Source organism: Tenrec ecaudatus, chromosome 4 (assembly GCF_050624435.1).
Source record: "Tenrec ecaudatus isolate mTenEca1 chromosome 4, mTenEca1.hap1, whole genome shotgun sequence".
Taxonomy (NCBI): Eukaryota; Metazoa; Chordata; class Mammalia; order Afrosoricida; family Tenrecidae; genus Tenrec; species Tenrec ecaudatus.
Window position 1 is genome coordinate 72,663,726 of NC_134533.1, and position 20,520 is coordinate 72,684,245.

The 20,520-nt window shown below is 48.1% G+C and overlaps 1 protein-coding gene across 2 annotated transcripts in view; it reads right to left on the reverse strand.

Moving 5' to 3' along the window:
* The window catches only part of MAP6 (microtubule associated protein 6), a 68,381-nt gene extending 63,458 nt beyond the window's left edge, over positions 1–4,923 (reverse strand). For both annotated transcript variants that reach the window (XM_075546289.1, XM_075546290.1), the window contains exon 1: positions 3,330–4,923. In XM_075546289.1, coding sequence (XP_075402404.1) covers positions 3,330–4,231 — 902 coding nt within the window. In that variant the 5' untranslated portion in view covers positions 4,232–4,923. The remainder of the gene's footprint in view (positions 1–3,329) is intronic.
* Positions 4,924–20,520: the final 15,597 nt, after the last annotated feature.

Consider the following 20,520-nt stretch of genomic DNA (forward strand, 5'->3'; position numbering starts at 1 on the left):
GGGAATTTTAATCCCCTCGTTATGCCTCATTTCATTCTCACTGAGTGCACTAGGTCCAAAGTCACAAATGGTTGGCCAGTGACATTCACCCCCTACCACTGAAAGTGGTGAAATAAAACAAAACAAAAACCCCACATGCTTCACAATTTTATATCAGCTATGTAAAATTAGTATGGCAAGAATGAATCAACCTTATGATTGTGAACAACTCCAAAGTACGCCTCCGATGCTACACTCCCAGGCTACTGGGGACGGGCCATGCGTTAGGGGAACTGTGAAGCAGGGGAGGTTTCTAAACACCATCCTGCCAAAGGACAGACAAGGTTGTCTACTGTGTTTTGTAGCAGAGAACAAATTGGCATACACATGACTCCGGATGCTGAATGGTTTCTTTCACCGTCTCTCCCAATATATTAAGCTTATGGATCGAATTTTCTTTCTCTATTTAAGGAAATGGCTTGCATATTTGCCATGTGACAGATGCCATCTGTAAAGCCCAAGAGACGAACTAGTCACTGAGGTGTAAACGCATCATGATGTATGTAGAATAGGAGAGAGGATCTGTGAACCACATTATCATGCAAATGAGCCTTCCATGGTTTCTAAGGCAATGTATGGTGCATCTACAACAGACATGGTCCTAGGCCAACTCAGGAAATGTCTAGAAGCAGAGCAAGAGAAAGAACGAAAGGCAACAGAGGAGGAAATATCAATGTTCCAGATAAACCTATAATATCACGGTGGTTTCCCTCTTTATACTATATTTAATTTATAGAAAATCTAATTTTGTTAGGCCTACTTTCATCCAAAGTACATTTCCCTATTTTTTTCTTCCAGACTAAAAAATAAATGCTAGCTGTCACCTCAAATTTGCCAGGCATGTTGAAATCGTCTGTTCAAGATATTGATATTGTTCAGCAACATTCTCTCTAGCTGTGAAGGGTTACTTTTACGATGTTGTTTGGGGAAGAGGGTCTGTGGAACAAAGGGACAACCTAAACCATTTAGACTGGCTGGTCTCTGAAAGGTGTGGTCACTCCTTGAGCAGCTGGATGTCCACTCATGGACACAACAAACCTAACCAAGTTGAGGGTAAAAAAAAAAAAACTGAAGAGGACTTCCCACGGAGGTTGGTAGATCTGAAATATGTCCGTGGCGTAGACCATAGAGAGGCGAAGGAAGGGAGCACCTACCTGGGGGGTGGTAAGTACTGCCTCCCACAGTGAGGGAGCATGGGAGTGGGTGGTGGCAAAGGCCGGGTCAAGAATCTCTGCAGTTAGGCATCCTTTAGGGATCTCAAAGAATGAAAGCGAGCCAGCCATGGCAGGATCCAAGAAGGAGAGTATGGCTTTGCTCTGATGCGCCTTTGTTTCCTTTCTTTTCTCTGACCTTCCCCAAGTAGCCTACTTAAGATACTGGGAACGTCCACCTCCTCATGGCTATGAGCCAAGGGAAGAGTTATGTGTCCTTGCTTGATCCAGAGTTTTAAATGGAAGCAGCGTGCTCCTGGGGCGGGAGGATGTGGGGGGTGAGTGTGGTCACAATAACAATACCCGAAGAGAGGATCGCCAAGTTGGAGTGGAATCCGGGAAGAAGGAGTAGGGGCCAATTGATTAGGTTTCCTTTCTCACTGGGAAATGCCTTCCAGGGTAAACCCCGGGGGTGGATTTTGTCTCAAGGAAAGAGGCTGTCTGAGGATGCTTGCCTTCTTCCTCAGCATGAGACAGGGTTTGACATGTGCAGCGGAGAAGGCCATTCCCAGACCATGAGGCGACACCGAGGGTCTTGGCAAAGGACTCTAACTGCAGTCCTCCCCACCACGCCCTTCTGCAGGAAGGAGGCGACTGGCTGTGGCATTGATAAAGAATCCATACTCTGAACCCCTCCAGCTCCATTATTCATCAGGAACATCTGCCTCCCCAGGGTCCCCAAGCCCAGGTTACATGGGCAGCAGAGTCAACTGTGATCTATTAGCTAATTGATTGGGGTTATAATATAAGGCCAAGACAGAAAGCTGGGCATTCAGAAACAGATATCAGATGGATGAAGCGCGAGAAAGCAGGCTGGAAGGCCTGAGGCCACTGCAGAGGGAATATTCTAGAAGGGCGGGGAGAGAGAGAGAGAGAGAGAGAGAGAGAGAGAGAGAGAGAGAGAGAGAGAGAGAGAGAGAGAGAGAGAGAGAGAGAGAGAGAGAGAGAGAGAGAGAGAGAAAAGGGGGTGGGATGGGGAGAGGCTTCCATGCTTGAAGCCATTCATTTCCGTGGAATCAGAGTATTTTACAGGGGGTGGAGGTGATGAGGGAGAAGGGATGAAGGAACAGAGCGAGCAGATTCAGTCATAGGGGAGGGATGCAGGAAGTGGGATTGAGAATCACAAGGCATCCTGTACACTGAAATCAAAGTACTAAGCACTCAGTGGGGGCTCTCCTGCTGAACCACTTCACTGACCCCACACGGTGGCTAGTGCAGCCCCCGCCATATACAGTGTTGTTGTTGTGAGTCTATTCCACGTCATGTTGTCCTGTGCTGTCTAGTGGGGTCTGGCACATAGAGGCTCTGGGTGACCAAACAGAACTGTTCTCACAGGGTATGCGTTTTCTCCCAAGGAGCTCCTAGCAGCCTGGAAACCCCAAGTTTTTGGTGAACAGTCTAGGACTAACCACTGAGCCACCAGGGCCCCTTAGCATATGCTCCGAGAAGGGATGACGGTTTGACGTTAGATCACTACATGGGAACAATCCCGAAAGAAGTCTGTTAGTAATGGCGTCTTCCAGAAAGGAGCGGGAGGTCCTGTGGGAAGGTTGTGGCCTATAGCTGATAAGGAGCAGAAAGGAATCTGACTTGGAGATGAATGGTGGAACGAGAAGGGCCCTCTGTAACTGCTGGGGGGGCGGGGGGATTAGGGAAGGGTGTGGCACTTGGGTGTCGCCCAGAGACTGAGAGAGTGGGGAAGTCTAAAGGGCCCGGTCCATTGGACTCAGGAGGATGGGGCCCTGTGAAGGTTCCAAAGCTGTGCGTGGCAGCCCGGCCAGCAAGGGGGCAGCACCCGGCAGGTGAGTTGGGTGGGGCGGGTGGAAATCGCTAAGGGTCTCAGTTGGGCAGCAGGGCTCTGAGGAGGGGCTGGGGGAAAGATGGAGAAGGAGAGGCGGGAGACCTGGGAAGGCTGAGGTGGGTAACACTGACTACTTTCCAGCGCGGGAGGGTACCTGGGTGGGGTTGGGGTGGGGGGTGGCCCAGGATGGGAGCTCACGCTGCACGTGAAGCTGAGACCCGGAGAATGAGTCTTGGGCGGTTTCCAAAGAGGAACCTGAGCGGCGGTCCGCGTCTCACCTGTAGGAGCTGCTCACGGCACTCGTCACCTCTTCTCGGATTTGTCTGTTGAGGGCATCTGCCACCGCGCGCCCCTTGCCACCCTCGGAGCCGGCCGCCTGAGCTGGGGGCGCCGGCTTTGGGGTCTGTTCGGAGCCCAGCCCCTCTGCGCGGCGCAGCATCCAGGAGGGCCCGGCCTTCTTTCGGGTGTCGCGCTCATCTCCGCCGGACGACTTTCCGGCCGCAAGGACGATCCTCGGAGCCACCTCCGGCTCCGGGGCCTCAGCGGCAGCCTGCACTGGCCAGCGCTCCTGGCTCTTGGGTCTGCGCTTGGGCGCCCCGAGGCTGGGCGCCGGGGCCTGGGAGGTCGCGGGGATCTGCACGGGCTTGGGGATCCACGGGTGGTCCCCGCGGCGCGGCAGTGGCCAGGCACGGAAGTCCTTCTGGTACTGGGTCTCGCGCTCGAAGGGCGCATCGGAAGGCTGGTACTCGCTGCGTGGCCGGCAGCTCGGCTCGGGCCTCTGCACCTTCCAAGCGCGATAGTCCTGGCGCATCACCGAGTCCGCGGGACCCACGCTGGACGCCGAGCTCGCGCCCGGGCCGCTGCGGCCCTGCGCCGCCGCCTGAGCCTCGCGCTCGCCGCCGGGCCCGGGCGCCGGCCCTGTTGCCCGGGCAACTGCATCCAACTCACCCTGGGCCGGCTGAGTCTCTATGGCGACCGCGCGCGCCGAGGGGGGCGCGTTTGTCGCCGGCACTTGCTGCTGTGGAGGCGGCGGCGGCTGCAGCGCCTGCGGCGGGGCCCCGGGGTGCTCGGTGGCCTCCGAGTACTTGGTGAAAACCAGCGGCACGGCGATGTCCGCCTTGTCCAGTTGGTTCCAGAAGCGGGCGATGCAACAGGCCCGCGTGATGCACGGCCACGCCATGATGCTGGCTGCCCAGGCTGCTTCGCCCTCTTGCTTCGGGAACACGTCTCGCGACCCCCTGCTTTCAGCCTTGTGGCCCTCCAGCCAATCCGGCGGCCACCGGGGTTTTCTGGTCAGCCTGCGCTCCCTGTCCTGCTGCTGTAGAGAGCACCCGGGGACAGCGCCTGACCCCAAGGTCGGGCCCGCCAAGCCACTGCGGGGCTAGTCTGCGAGCCCCTCGCCTCGGTTGCCGGCGACAAACGATCCTCCTGCAAAGAAAGGTGTCCGGAGCGCGCTCGGCAGCGGCGCCGAAGGGCGAGAGGCACCGCGTCCCCGAGTCCCCGGCGGCGAGGGCGTCTGGGACGCGCCCCTCCCTGCGGCTGCGGCGGCGCGCAGACCCCGGCCGAGCGAAGCGACGCGCGGAGAGGTGGCTGCGGGCTGGGCTTAAGCCATGGCGCAGAGAAAGGGCCCGGAGCGTGGCCGCGGGGTTCGAGGACCGGCTCTGTTTCCTCCCACCGGCGTGCGAGCGTAGCCTCCGGAGCTGGGAGGGGATCGCCTCCCGCGGAGACTGGGCGTTGCTGCCGCCGCCGCCCCCCTTCAGTGCGGTTGCAGCCTCTCTCGCCGCCGCCGCCGCCGCCTCTGCTGCAGGGACGCGGCCCCACCCTTTTCTTCCACTCGGCGGAGGGGGTGGAAAGCCAGGAAAGATGCTGAGAGCAAGCGCGCTGCAGGAAACAGCACCTGCTGTCGTCACGGCGCACGACCCGGAGCTCGCCCTCCCTCTCTCCCCAACCCCACCCCACCCCTCCCCCTGCCCCCCCAGCTCCGCCCTCGTCTGCTCCCAGGCAACAAGGGATCTGGGGCCTTGGCGGGTTCAAATCCCAGACTCACGATGACTTGCTGCCCTGACGATTGTCCACGGTGTCTCTTTTATAAAATGGGACCAATCATTTGGGGGAGGGAGGAGGATTACATTCTTTTAAATATGGAGGAAACCACTCGTGAAACGCCCACCACATGTTTGTTTGTTTTTTAAAGGTAGCTACAATTATTCCAAAGTCAAAAGCTGGATCTGAACTCACTGAGTAGTGTGGGATCGGCGAGTTTACCAGTCTCCCACAGAAGCATTGCTGCTTTTCTGGGACCCTTGGGGCACCTTAGACCCTCCCCAACACCCATTCAATCTCAGTTCAGCCCTGAGGCCACACTGGAGAGAAGAGGGTGAAAGGAGGTGAAAGGCGATTCTTTTTTAAAACAAAGCAACAAAATGGCTTATTTTGAATTGGGTGGAGGGTTACACATCAAATCCGTATTTTTGCTACAGAATGGCTTGCCCTGCTCCCATGCGAGCCCCCCTCCTCCAATCTCCCTCTGGAGGGATACTATCTTGAAAGAGGCCAGAGCTGGAAGGTTGGGAGTGGGATATCTCGAGGGGTAGTGGGGGTGGGGATGGTCTGGGATGGGGAATTGCTCTGGCACAGAATAGGGTTTGCTCTAGCAGGTCCAGGCCCCCTGGAGGAGGCAGGTAGACCTTGGTTGGCACATACTCCTGTATATGGGTCAACGAGACAAGTGTGTCATCTCTAAGTGGTTTTGTGAGAATAGTTCAAGACTCAGAGCAGAATCTTTGAGTCAAATCACATCCACGATCCACATCCCAGGCTTTGGGACTCTTTAGTTGTATGGCCTTGAACAAATTGCTACACTTTTCTGACCTTTAATATCTTATCTGTAAATCAGAGTACACATCCTCAATTTGGAAGGTGGTTCTGAGAATGAACAATTAGTTAATGCATGAAAAGTGCTTCCCACAGTATGTGGCATAGAGCAATGGCTCAATAAATAGTAGCTATTATTATGCCACCAAGGAGTCCTGATGGCACAGTGGTGAAAGTGCTGGCTGCGAAGCAAAAGGCTGGCCGCAGGAACCTAGCAAAGATACAGCCGTCTGTGTCTATACAGATTGACAGCCTCGGGAATCGTGTGGGTAGTTCCACTCTGTCCCAGGAGCTGGAATCACACTGGCAGCCGTGGGTTTGTTTGTTATCAACCCGGTGGTGAATTAGCAGTGGAATGCTTGCCTTCTATATAGGAGATGGATTGACACTGCATCTGCAACAATGGGCTCAGGCAGAGGAACCATGGTGAGGAATACACAGGATGGAGAAGTGCTTTGTTCTGTCTTGAAATGGGATGCTATGGGTTGGATGACTTGATTGCCCCTAACAAGAACAGCAACATGCAGGAGATCCCTGAGCAATCTATTGCAACGCAATTCAAGACATTCCGTGTACAGCCATCACCTGTCATTGGTGGCTTGGGACTGCTATTATGCTGAGAAGATTTCGACGGAGCTTCCACATTATGATAGACTAGGAAGAAAGGCCCAATGAGCTACTTCTGAAAAATCTGCATTGAAAACCCCATAGACCTTCTCCAAGAAGCCCACCTGTGCTCCCAAGTGTCTCTTGGTCTCCCCTTGGTGTCCGTGTATATCTCCGGCCCGGCGCTGCACTCCTCCTCCCAGCTCCAGCCATTGGCTTCTGGTCTGGTTTCCCTCCCACGTTGGCAGACTTTTCAGCATCAGCCAATTAAGCTGAGGGTGTTGGCATTTCTGGGGGAGAAAGTAATTTACGTGTTTAGATCAGGAATTAATTGTAAAACACAGCCTTCTTTTTGTAAAAACCTTAGGTTCAAAGGGAACAAGAAAGACATCTCTGATTAGTTAATTATCTGCTGAACTTCCTCCTACTTGGGTCTTTGCATCTTTGTGATTTGATTTGGGTTCCATAAATAAAATAATGGCTGGCACTGTTTTCCATTTCTTAGGAGATGCATTTCTATAAACAATATAATGTATTCTGACTCTTCCTCTCTCTGGCCCCACAGAACTCCCTGAGACTGGGCTGATGTCTTTTCCATGATGATTTCCACGGGTAATAAGAGGGACTGGAAATTGGAGGGTTGGGGTCTATAGTGAGCGATATTGGGACATTAGTTCTCTTTCATTTAGCAAGTTTCGTTTTCTGATGCCATCTCGACTCTGTGACCTGTTGTTTATTTGGTACTGCATGACACAGACGGAGTCTAGCTCTTGCTATTGCTGTCAGGTGCTGTCCAGAAGGTTTTGACCCATAGTGACCTTGGGTACACCAGAACCTAACACTGCCCAGTCCCGTGTAATTGTTCGAGCCCACTGTGACAGCCAAATGTCAACCCAGCTCATTGAGGGCCTTCTTTTTCGCTAGCCCTCTACGTTACCAAGCATGCGGCCCTTCTCCAGATGACATGTCTAAAGCATGTGCCACGCAGTCCCACCATCCTTGCCTCTAAGGAGCACTCTGGGCATACTTCTCCTAAGACCGAGTTGGTTCTTTTGGCAGCCCTGTCCATACTTTCCTTGCCAGCACCACAATTCACAGGCATTGATTCTTCTTCAGTCTTCCTTATTCAGCGTCAAAATTCCACATGCCTATGAGGCAATTGAAAATACCATGGCTTGGGTCAGAAACACCTTAGTCATCAAATACCACGATAGCCTTGCTCTTAAACACTTTAAAGTGTTTAAACACAATCTTGTAAAGCAGATCTACCCAGAGCGATGCATTGTTTGATCTCTTGACTGCTACTTTCATGAGCACTGAATGTGGATCCAAGCAAGATGAAATCCTCGACAACTTCAATATTTTCTGTCTGTCATGAGGTTACCTAGGGATGCACTTGTGGGGATCTTCTAGCTCTTGAGGAGCCCTCAATTGTATGGGGGAAACTGAGAGAGAGCTGCACGTGCAAATAATTACCAAACAATATGATCCGCATAAGGCAATGAAGCTCATGTCTGGTTGTGTTAGGTCGGGTAGACTAGAGAAAAAATCCAATGACACTCATGTATGAAAGAGCTTTATATTATATAAGAAAGAGCTTTATATTAAGGAATAATTGGGCATCAATAAAACATCCCAGGCCACTCCAGAACAAGTCCATCAGTAGGATACTAGGTCCTAAGTCCAATAAAACCCTCTTCAGACTCCCGAAGCCGCACACAATGGTGCACAACACAGGGACATCACCAGCTGGTGGGTGCAAAATCCCATGGATCCAATAGGAGTGGTTCTGGAAGCTCTCTGAGTGACTTGATAGCAGGAAGGTAAAGGGGGGGGGGGGGGAGAGATCCCAGGAACATCCTTATGCTCCAGGAGGTGCCGTGTCAGCTGTGACCTGACAGACTAGACCCCACCCCTACACTTTTGTATCTTCAAGTTGATGTGGAAATTATGTAACTGCCACACTGGGATTTACCCTCTCCTGCAGTCATTTCTCACAGTGACTAGGGCTGACCTATTATATAGCAAGTAAGCAATTACTTATTTGGCTTCAGGAAGAAGAATCCAACTCCACACCTGCCCAAAGCTAATTACCACAGGGCAGAGGTCAGGCATACCTCCACCCTCCATCCTTCTTTTGCCCTGATCTGACAGCAGCCATTTCCCTCACAGAGTCTACGTCTCTGGCTGGGTATGAGAGTTTGTTGCAACAGCCATGCAGCTCTCGTAGTCAGTACTCCCAATTCTGGGGCGTATGAGGGGAATCGGGAGAAAGAGGAGGCTTGCTGCTCCCGTAAAGAGTTATCATCTTGGAAACCCACAGGGGCAGTTCGATCCTGTCCTATAGGGTTGCTATGAGTCAGAATTGACTTGATGGCAGTGAGTTAAGAGGTACTAGGGAAACAAACAGGTTATCACAAGCCAGGGTCAGAAAACATTAAGGATAAGTTTTGGGACCAGGGCCTCTTCTCAGCCAGGAGCCAAGTCTCTCTGGTTCTCAGGCTGTCAGTCACGTGGTCCTTGATCTCTGCCTCTGTGGGCGGGGAAGCCTCACTGTTGCGCTGCCTAGGGGTCTCTGCACTGCTCCTCTGCTCTGTCTTGGCCCTGCTCTTTGGCTCTGTTTTATGGTCTCCACGCCCAGAGGAATGGCAAAACTGACCAATTTCCTGGTTATTTGCATGGCTCCAGCCCATCATTTGGTGGGAGTGGTAGAGAAATGGATAGAAGAGGCATATTGAGAATTCACTTCACCACAGTGTATAGCATTCAAACCGAGGTCATCAAAAACCGAGGTCACTCTCTGGGCGAAGCCAGCATCCGTCCTATTGAGAGGACATGCAAGTAACTCCTTTGTCATCAGCCATGTGAGCGAACCACCTGAGAAGTGCATCCTTCTGCCCTAGCCAAACGTTCCGATGCTGACAGCCCCGGCCGCCATGCAACTACAACTTCTGTGAGACCTTGAATCAGAACCGCTCAGTTAAGGAATTCTCGAATTACTGGCAAACAGACCGTATTCACTGTGAGATAGTAACTGTCTGTCATCGTTTAAAACTGCTAAGTTTCGGAATCGTTTTTTTCATGCCCCCTGACGTTTATTTTTATTACCAGTAAAAATCAAGTTGTTTCCTCTTCCAGATCTGTCTGTTGCTTTATTCATGATTGATTCTGGAGGGCTTAACGGAAACCCAGCTGTGAGAAAAAAAAAAGAGAAGCCTTTTTTTTTAAATCTGTTTTTTTAATGTGTTTGCTGAACTGCTGACCTTTCAGCATAAGAGAGGCCCAAGAGGCGTGGAGCTGGGGGATTTTCATTCACAGTTCAGTAAGAAAACTTACAGAACATTTCTGCCTTTCTATTTCTGGGGGAACCATCCCTTGTCAAAGTGACTGCGGTCTCTTGTAGACAGGGAGGAGTGGACACCATTTAAAATCAATAGTTCTGACAAATATGTATGTCACCGCACTGCACACACATCACCACCACCACCACACACACACACACACACACACACACACACACACACACACACACACACCCCGCTGGAATCCTGGTGCTCAAGTTCTTCCCGAAACTTCTTTAGGTCCTGAAGGAAGCCTTTTCAGGACCCTTCTCCATCAGCATCTGGATCTGGTTGTGACAATGAAGTGCTATGGGCTCGTTCACAGCCAGTGGGCCAAGCCATCGTGCCTTCCTTCCCGAGCAAGAGGATCCCAGCTCTCAGGGCAAATCCCGCCACCTTCCGAAAGGACATGAGAGCCGGCTGACGGCGGACCCTGTACGCCAGCATTGCCAAACTTTGCTAGATGCCACATTTTCTGAATCATTGGCCCGATGCTGGTCCAGCCCAGGACGGCCAGCTGCACTGAGTCGACGCAGTCAGCTCCATATTCGCTGGAGTGATCCACCTGGATTATTTGACCCATGGTGACCCGGTTGTTGGTGTCAAAGGTCATTCCCAAACTACAAAGCCTGGCACCCAGCTCCCTTCCACACGCGGGACGGGGCCGCCATGGAGGATTTGTTGTGCGCTTCTGCACAACCAACCCTGGAGGCGCTGAACAAGTTAGCCCATCAATACGTAATGAGTATACCTAGGGAAAAATGGATGCATTTCCAGGGAGAAAAATAATCTTCCTAAAAGTGATGTTAAGAAAGGATAGAGAACTTTCATAGCTCAATAAATCAAATCAGGAATTAAAAATTCAAAAACCAAACTGACTCCCAACGAGTCGATGCCAACTCATCGCGACCCTAAAGGACAGGGTAGAATTGGCCCTGTGGGTTTCTGACTGTAACTCTTCAGAATGAGAAAGCCCAGTCTTTCTTTCTTGGAGGGAGGGGCTGGTGGTTTCAAACTGCTGACTCAGCAGTGAGCGGCCCCAATGCGTAACCACGACGCCACCAGAGCTGCCAGGACTTAGAAATCTACCCACAGAAGGAGGCCGCACCCTTTGGTTCGAGAGTCCCACAGAGCCTTCAAGGAACAGAGGCTCTCGATGGGATGCAAATTATTTGATAGAATATCTTCTTTTGGGTGGTTTTTTGTTCATTTGGGGTTGGGAGGAAAGAGAGGGTCTAGGAGACGAGAAAAGGGCAGGAGAACCAGCAACCTGTTTGTTTTGTTTTTATTTTCCCTTCCTTGCTCTGTGGTGGCCGGGGCACCTGATGTGGACACCCCTTCAGTGCGCAGCAGCAGAGCATCCAGGACTGCTGTGCTGAATCCCCAGTGAGAAGAAAATCCGTGTAGCAATGACCTATGTGCGGCAACACCCTGCTCGGTCCTCCTCCTCCATCAATCCCTCACGCGGGGGCTCTTCTTCTGTGTTGTTAGCTCTTGCATGACGCTCTGCAGCGACGGCCCCTTCTGATAACATGTCCGCAGGGCATGAGAGGCGTCTCGCCACCTTCACGCCTACGGAGAGAGATGTATTCATTCTTCCGTAGTCCATGATATTCTTATTACTTTTACAGAGGCTGTGGCTGGTGTTGAGATTATATATAGTAGATGTTGTTATTGTCGTTTTTAGGTGTCACCCAGTTGGTTCCAACCCATAGCAACCCTGTGTACAAAAGAACGCACTATTGACAGGTCCTGTGCCAGCCTCACAATTGTGCTTATGTTTGAGCCATCTCAGAAAGGCTGTTCCTCTTGTTCCCTTCCTCGCTATTTTTACCGAGCATGGTGTCCTTCCCCAGAAAAGAGTCCATGGTACGTGAGATGACGTGTGGCCATTCTTGCCTCTAAGGAGCATTCGGGCTGTACTTGCTGCCAAGACAGATCTGTTTGTTTTTTTGGCAATCCATGGTACTTTTACTGTTCTTCGCTACTACTATAATTCAAATGCATCGATCTTCTTCAGTCTTCCTTAGTCAATGTCCAATACTCACATGCATATGAAGCGATTGAAAATACCATGGTGGGGTGTCAACCAATGGAACATCAAATGATCTAAAATTGATGGTGAGTACGGTATAGAATGACTGGTGGGGCTTGATCAAGGGCAATATAACCAAGAGGAATTACTGAAACCTGAATGAAGGCCGAACATGATAGTGGAAAAAGAGGAAAGTAAAAGGAACTAGAGGAAAGAACTAGGAGACAAAGGACATTCATATAGCCCTACCTAATTACAGGCATTACATATGTAAACCTTTATAAATAACGATAAGGAAATTTATGTATTAAGATAGCAGACAGACATTGGGCCTCTACTCAAGTACTTCAGGTACTCCCTCAATGCAAGAACACTTTGTTCTAATGACCTGACATTCTGTGATGCTCACCTTCCTGGCATAATTGCTGAAGACAAATGGGTGTACAAGTCAATGTGGTGAAGAAAGCTGATGGTGCCTGGCTATCAAAAGCTATAGCATCTGGGGTTTTTAAAGGTTTGAAGGTAAACAAGCAGCCATCTAGCTGAGAAGCAGCGAAAGTCCACATGGAAGAAGCACACCAGCCTGTGTGATCACGAGGTGTCAGTGGGATCAGGTATCAGGCATCAAAGACCTAGAACCAAAAATCATGTCAATGTGAATGAGGGGGGAATATGGAGTAGAGACCCAAAGCCCATCTGCAGACAATTGGACATCCCTTAAACAAGGGTCATAATGAAGAGACGAGCCAGTCAGGGTGCAGTGGTTTCAAACTTATGTAACCACTATACCACCGGTGCTCCTATGCACCGATAGAGTATAGGAATATGTGTATACACACACACACATGCACACACACTCTCTCTCTGCTATGAATAGAGTGAAAGTTTACAGAAACAAATTGGTTTTCCATTCAACGGTGCCTCTACATTTTGATTCCTGACACTGATTGTGATTCACACAATTTAACAGCATTCTGCCCATTTCTTCCTTGTGTCCTTCTTTCTTGGTTTTTTCCTGCCTTCTGAGTTTTGTCTCCGGGCGAATGCCGACTTTGTGATCTCGCGTGGTTGACTGCTCTAAGGAGTGCAACTTCCCTGCTGCTATTGCTCAACTTCGGCTGCTGTTGTGGTTTAGTGACACTGAGGCAACCTTCTGGGTTTACTTGCTCACCACAGGTTGAATAAAACCCACATCAAACCCACTGCCATGGAGAGAACTGCCCCAGTGAGTTTCTGTGACCGTAACCGTTTACAAGATTAGAAAGCCCAGTCTTTCTTCAGAGAAACTGGTGGTTTCAAACTGCCAACCTGCCAAATGGCCCAAGGCATAACCACTACACCATCAGGACGCCTACTGAGTAAGTGTGGTGAAAAGGTATATCCCAGACACATGCATTTCTTGACTTTTCAACCAGTCAGTATCCTCTTGTTCTGTTTGAAGAACTGTCCCTTGGTCTAGGTGTAAGTTCCGCACAAGCACAATGGAGTGCTCCAGAGTTGTCCGCATTCTTCCCGATGCTGTCCCTAATGTGTTGCCGGCCCCATAACAAGTTGAGTGCTCCTGCAAAGCCAATAAAACACAGGTAGACATCATTCTAGTACTCTCAGCTTTCAGCCAAGATCCACCTGCCACCACAACAATATCCCTCATTCCACATCCTCTTCTGAATCCAGCGTGGACTTCTGCAATTCCTTATCAATACACTGCTGCAACCATTTGCGAAGTATCTTCTTGCCTGATACGTATTTTTTATTTCAATATATCATTTTATGGGGGGCTCTTACAGCTCTTATCACAATTCATACATCAATTGTATCAAGCACATTTGTATATATGTTATCACCATCATGTCCAAAACGTGTACTTTCTACTTGAGCCCTTGGTAACAGCTCCTCTTTTTTTCTCCTCCCTCCCCCACCCTTCTACCATCAAGAACCCTTGATAATTTATAAATTATTTTTATTTTCACATTTTACACCATCCGCTATCTCCTTTCACCCATGTTTCTGTTGTTTGTCCCCCTGGGGGTGGGAGGTTGTATGTCAATCATTGCGATCCGTTACCCCTTTCTCCCTTGTGGGTGATATTAATGATATCCCTCAATGATGTCCACATTCTGTTGAGTCACTTTTCTTTGGAACAGGTACAAAAATGGATCTTGATTAACAAGTGAGCCAAGGAACGTTCACCCCAATTTCTTGGCATAGACAAGTGTGTAGGTCTGAGGACATTAGAGAAACAAATCCACAGAAACTTATATGTATAAAGGGTAAGTGCACATCAAGAAAACATCCCAACCCAGTGCCGCCCAAGCCCACAAGTCCACATTAGCCCATATGCCTAACATCAATCCACAAAGTCCTCCTCCATCTCACAAAACACACAAAATGACAGTGACTGCAGGAGAAAAGCTGAGTCAATGAGTGTGTAAGCATCTCAGCGCTGGCAGGGATCTCCACATGGCTGCTCCAGCACCCAGTCCTGCAATGGGGTAGGTGCATGTGGCTTCTCTTTGGGGATGTCTTGCAGGAAGTGAGCCTTGCCAGCTGAAGCAGGGAACTGGCTAAGGCAGCTGCACCCTGGTCCGACCATCAGAAAGCAAGAGACCTGAGAACTAGAAAGGCAAACCTCACGGATCTATTTATCCCTCTGCCTTTCAATTAACCCCACATATGTTTATTGGCCAGGTTGGCACAATAAACTTTAACTAACTCAACAAATAACTATCTCCATATATATATATAATGTTTTTGTTTTTATGGTGACCCATTTCCAGTGCAATATCTGTTTGCTGAATCATCTCACTTGGTATTAATTCAATTCCTGGAACAATGCTTTTCACCAGTGCCAGTACAGCTTGAACTTCTTCCTTCAATCATAGCATTTGGTTTTAATCAGATAGTACCTCCTGAAATGATTGAACATTGGTCAATTATTTTTGTTATACCAAAAAAACCTGGTGCCATTAAACTGATTCCAATTCATAGTGACCCTATAGGACAGAGCAGAATTTCCTTCTGTGGTTTCTACCCCTGTAAATCTTTACGGAACCAACCTGCCACATCTTCCTCCCAAGAGCAGCTGGTGGGTTGGAACCACAGACATTTTGCTTACCAGCAGAGTACTTTAACCTGTGTGCCACCAGGGCACCCTTTGGGGATAGGGTATGAGGAAGCTTCAGAAGGTTCATAAAAAAGTGGAATCAAAAGATAAGTTTTTGCCCAGAAACTTTTGAAGACCTTCCCATACTATGTATCAATAACAACTGTGGATGACATTGCCTAAAGCACTTACAGTGGCATTTGCAAATGATGATTCTAACCACATTATGCTTCGACATTTATTTTTGCTTGTTGGCTGTGTGAATTCATGGACTCTTAGTGGGTTATAACTCATCACCTTGTCATTGTTCCAGCTTCTACCTGGGATTTCCTATTTTGGCACACACACATTTTGGGGTGCATCTTTTTGTATACTTTTGTGATATAGTATCACATATATAGTGTGTTAGTCTGGGTTGATTAGAGAAACAAATCGAGAGACATTCCTAAGTGTATAAGAAAGAGGTTTATATAAAAGAGTAATTGTATATTAAGAAAACATCCCAGCCCAGAACAGATCAAGTCTATAATTCCGATAATAGTCCATATGTCCAATACCAGTCTATAAATTCCTCTTCAGGCTCATACAACTCACACAATGATGTTGAATGCGGGAAGATCACTGCTTCCTGCGTGTTGAGCAGCAACTGACCCTGGGGTCTCTGAGACATTGCGATATGGTGTTTGGATGGAGAGAAGGGCAGGCCACGCATGGGCTGCCTCTCCTGAAAGACTGCTGCAGTTAGGATGGAAGCTGGGCACACATCTGCGGGCTGCAAGGAAAGTGCATGAGCTGTGATCCATCACCCTGGTTTGCTGACCCGGACTTCTTCACGACGGGAGCGGAAATGAAGTGATGGCCGTATCGCGCCACTTCATGTCTATTTGGGCAACATCCCGCTGCATCTATGTCTGGGGTTACATAAAACTATAATAGATTCAGAAATCCCCATTGGGGAAATGGAACGCATCAGATGTAAATGGATGCAGAGACCACAATAGCTTGCCCCACACACAGTCTCGCACACAAAGTAATTGTGCTCCCAGGTGTCCAATGGTACAGTGCAAAACCTAGAATACATGTCTTGATAATCATCATGAATGCGCTTTTTGATGGCTGGCGTATATATACTGTATTGTACTCTATATTCATTTATTTTTTATTATTAAATCATTTTACTTGGGGTTCTTACACCTCTTATCACAATCCATATATACATCCATTTTGTCAAGCACATTTGTACATATGTTGCCCTCATCATTTTCAAAACATTTTCTTTTTACTTGTGCCCTTGGTATCAGCTCATTTTTTCCTCCCTCCCCTACCATCCCTTTCTTATGAATTCTTGATAATTTATAATTATGATTTTTTTCATGTCTCACACTGACCGATGTCTCCTTCACCTACTTTTCTGTTGTCCTTCCCCCTAGGAGGGAGTTATATGTAGATCATTGTGATCGGCTTCCCCTTTCTCCACCCACCTTCCCCTTACTCTCCTGGTATAGCTTCTCTCATTGTTGGTCCTGAGGGGTTTATCTGTCCTGAATTCCCTGTGTTTCCAGCTCTTATCTGTACCCGTGTACACACTCTGGTCTAGCTGGAATTGTAAGTTAGAATTGGGGTCATGATAGTGGTGGTGGGGAGGAAACATTAAAGAACTAGAGGAAAATTCTATGTTTCATTGGTGCCTCTGTCTTTATTTTAATGTGAACTTTCCCTACTTAAAAATAGAGTTTATCATATGATTCGACTCATAGTAGTATCTAATCTCATGTATCATGTGTTTCTTTAAACAACAACAAAACTTTTTATTGTGAATGAGGTTAACATATTGGATCATCATTTTTGCATACAATGACTTATCAAACCCCACCATGGCTTGCCCTGTTTTCCCCTCCCTCATTCCCATCTCCCTGTTAGAGTGCATGATCTCCCCTTCACCCAAGTCAACACGGGCCCACCCTCCAGCCCACTGCATCCCTCCCTTCTCCTCCTGCCTGTCCTAACTATCAAAGTCTGTTTCTTTGGTAGGTAAACCTTCTGTCGATTCAAACATGTGTCCGCGGTCTCCTACGGTACTTGCCCTTTAGAGATGGGCTAACGTCACTTGGCATCATGTCCCCCAAGTCCTGCCACGTCACCAGGGGTTTCATCGTTTTCATCATCACATCCCATTGCAGATGTGCCACAGTGCATTTATCCAGCTTCCTCCTCTGAGTCTGACACAGAAATTACTCTCCAAATGCAGCATGGCCCATGCCAGGGAGAGCGGCAACAGCCAACGGGCAAGGACGGACCCAGGGCCAGGAATTCTGCTCGGGAAGGACAGACAGACGTTGCTCCCGTGACATGCAGATCATGAGGTTTTACAGAATTGTGTGGTGGACTTTCCGTGATGCACGACTACTTTTCCCTTCTGTTTTAAAAGCTCATGCCTGCCTGCTTGAGTTCATTAGTAAGGTCAGGGGAAATGGTTTTGGTTAGAACCCATTTTCTCTGGATGACTATGGGGGACGGTGGCTTAGAATTTGGCCAAGAAGATCTACGTTGTGTCCTCTGACCCGGAGCAGGCTCCCAGGAACTTTTAACGTGGTATTTGAACTGCGTCCCAAGCACATGGTGCCCTTTTTCATAGAATGCAGCATGGATGTTAAGGGATTCGTAATTGCACACTAAGGACCACAATTTAGATAGTGGATTGTGGGGGACCAGCCTCCACCACCAAATGGGCCCAAGGGGAAGTTGTGCAACTGAGGGGAAAATTAAAGAGCCATCAGACAAGATAAAGCATTCACAGGCTCACCTCTTCCAAGGGAGACTGGAACCAGAGTGAGCCCATACTGTATTCACTCACAGACTTATAGAATCTCAGGGAAGCAAGCCTCGGTAAGCTCATATGTAATAGGAAGGGTTGTACTAAAATACACATAACACATAACATGAGGGGAATGAGCTAGGGGTGTACACGCAATAGAAAGGGAGGTACTAGAGGCTTACATGTGACAGGATGTATGTAACAGGATGGGCAGGCTCTAGAGTCAAGATGGCAGCCTAACTTTGGTCTTCTCTGAGCTTAGGTGTCTTTGAGCTCTTCTCCAGGGGAAAAATCTATGATCCCTATCAGAAGGGAGTGGGCCCCTTGACATGAAAAATTTTAGGAACCACATGATAATATCGATAGATGTGGATAAAGCTTTCAACAACATCCAACACTCATTTCTATTTAAGACACCCAAGAAGATTGGAATGGAAGGAAAATTTCTCAATATAATATAAGCTATATATGAAAAACCAACAGCCAACATTGTAGTCAATGTAGAAAAGATGAAAACAATCCCACTGAAAAAGGGGACCAGACAAGGAGGCCTCTTGTCCTCACTCTTATTTAACAGCATACTGGAGGTTTTAGCTAACAGCATTAAGCAAAGAAAAGCCATCAAAGGTATTCATTCGCCTGGGGAAGGAAGAGGTGAAACTATCCTTATTCACAGATAAGATTTGATACATTGAAAATCTCAAAAGCTCCACAAGGGAGTACAAGGTAGCAATAGAGGAACTTGGTAGAGTGGCAGGATGCAAGGTCAACAAACCGAAGTCTATCGGATAGGACCACAGAAGAGGAGATCAAAAAAGCAGAACCCTTCACAATAGCCAAGCACAAATTGAAATATCTAGGGATATACCAGACTGAAAAAAAACAAAAACCAGATGTACAAGGAAAACTACAGAACACTGCTACAAGAAACCAAGAGTTACCTCAACAAATGAAAGGATATTCCACGCTCATGGATCGGAAGACTGAATATAGTAAAGATGTCAGTTCTGCCCAAGGCACTATATATGTTTAATGCTATCCTGATAAAAATACCATCATCTTTCATCAAAGAATTGGAAAAACTGACTACCAACTTCATATGGAGAGGGAAGAAGCCCAGAATTAGTAGATAACTCCTCAAGAAGAAGGACAGAGTGGGAGGGTTTGCTTTACCTGACTTTAGCACCTATGATACAGCCACAGTGGTCAAAACCTCATGGTATTGGTATAATGGCAGATACTCAGACCAGTGGAAAAGAACTGACAACCCAGAAATAAAAGCATCAACATACGGACAACTAATCTTTGATAAATATCAAATGGGAAGTGGATGCCCTCTTCAACAAGTGGTGCTGGAAAAAAAAATGGCTATCTACCTATAGAAAAATGTATCAAGACCCTTACCCTCACTCCATACACAAGAATAAACTCAAGGTGGATTGCAGACTTTGAGGTAAAACCCCATCCTATTAAGGCCATCAATGAAGAAATTGGGACAAATCTGAGAGCTTTGGTGCAGGGAATACATAAGCTATCGGAAATAGGGAAGGATACAAATACAGATGAGGCACAAATTGACAAGTGGAATATTCTGAAGATAAAACACCTGTGCACATTGAAAGAATCACCAAGGGAGTAATAAGAGAGCTCATGGACCGGGAAAACATCTTTAGCAATGACACATCAGACAAAGGCCTTATTACTACAATACTCTGCTAGCTTCCAAAAAGAAAAAAACTAAGTGCTCGCTGAGGAGGTGGGCAAAGTATCTGAACAGAAATTTCACAAGGGCAGAAATCCGAATGGTCAATAAACATATGAGAAAATGTTCCAAATCATTAGCCATAAGAGAAATGCAAATTAAAACAACTATGAGATACCACCTAACATTCTCAAAGATAGCCCAATTCAAAAAAATCAGAAAGTAACAAGTGTTGGAGGGGCTGGGTGAGATAGGAACTCTTGTCCACTGCTGGTGGACCTGTAGGGATGTACAGTCACTATGGAAATTGATTTGGTGACATCTGAAACAGATGGAAATCGAGCTACCATATGACCCAGCAATCCTCCTACTGGGCTGTGTTAGTTCAGGTAGACTAGAGAAACAAAACTCATAGACACTCGTATGTGTATAAGAAAGAGCTTTACATTCAAGAGCAGTTTAATATTGAGAAAACATCCTTGCCCAGTCCAGATCAAGTCCATAAGTCTGATGTGAGCCCATGTGTCTAATACCAATCTATAAAGTCCTCTTGAGACTCATGAAATACATGCAATGACACCAAATGCAGGAAGATCACGGGCCAGTGGGTAGGAAGTCTTGTGAATCCAGCGTGGCAGGGGTCTCCACATGGCTTCTCTGGCTCCATCAGCCTCTCTCCATGGGCCTCTCTCCATGGGCCTTCTCCATAGGATGTCTTGCAGGAAGTGAACCAAGAGAGAGAATGTCTCCCACCTCCAAGGAGGAATATCGGAGTTCTCAGAATCCTCAGGAGAAGGCCGTGTCCACACAGGGGCCTTATTGGCTATGACTGATTGATAGCCTAGACTCCACCCCTTCACTCTGAATCCTCAAATTGATACCAGATTATGTAACTACCACAGACCGCCCCTTGTCAATTAGAACTTTCACATAACTCCTTAGCCAAATATAATTTCCAAACAAACAATAATAAAATCATATCTGTACCTTATA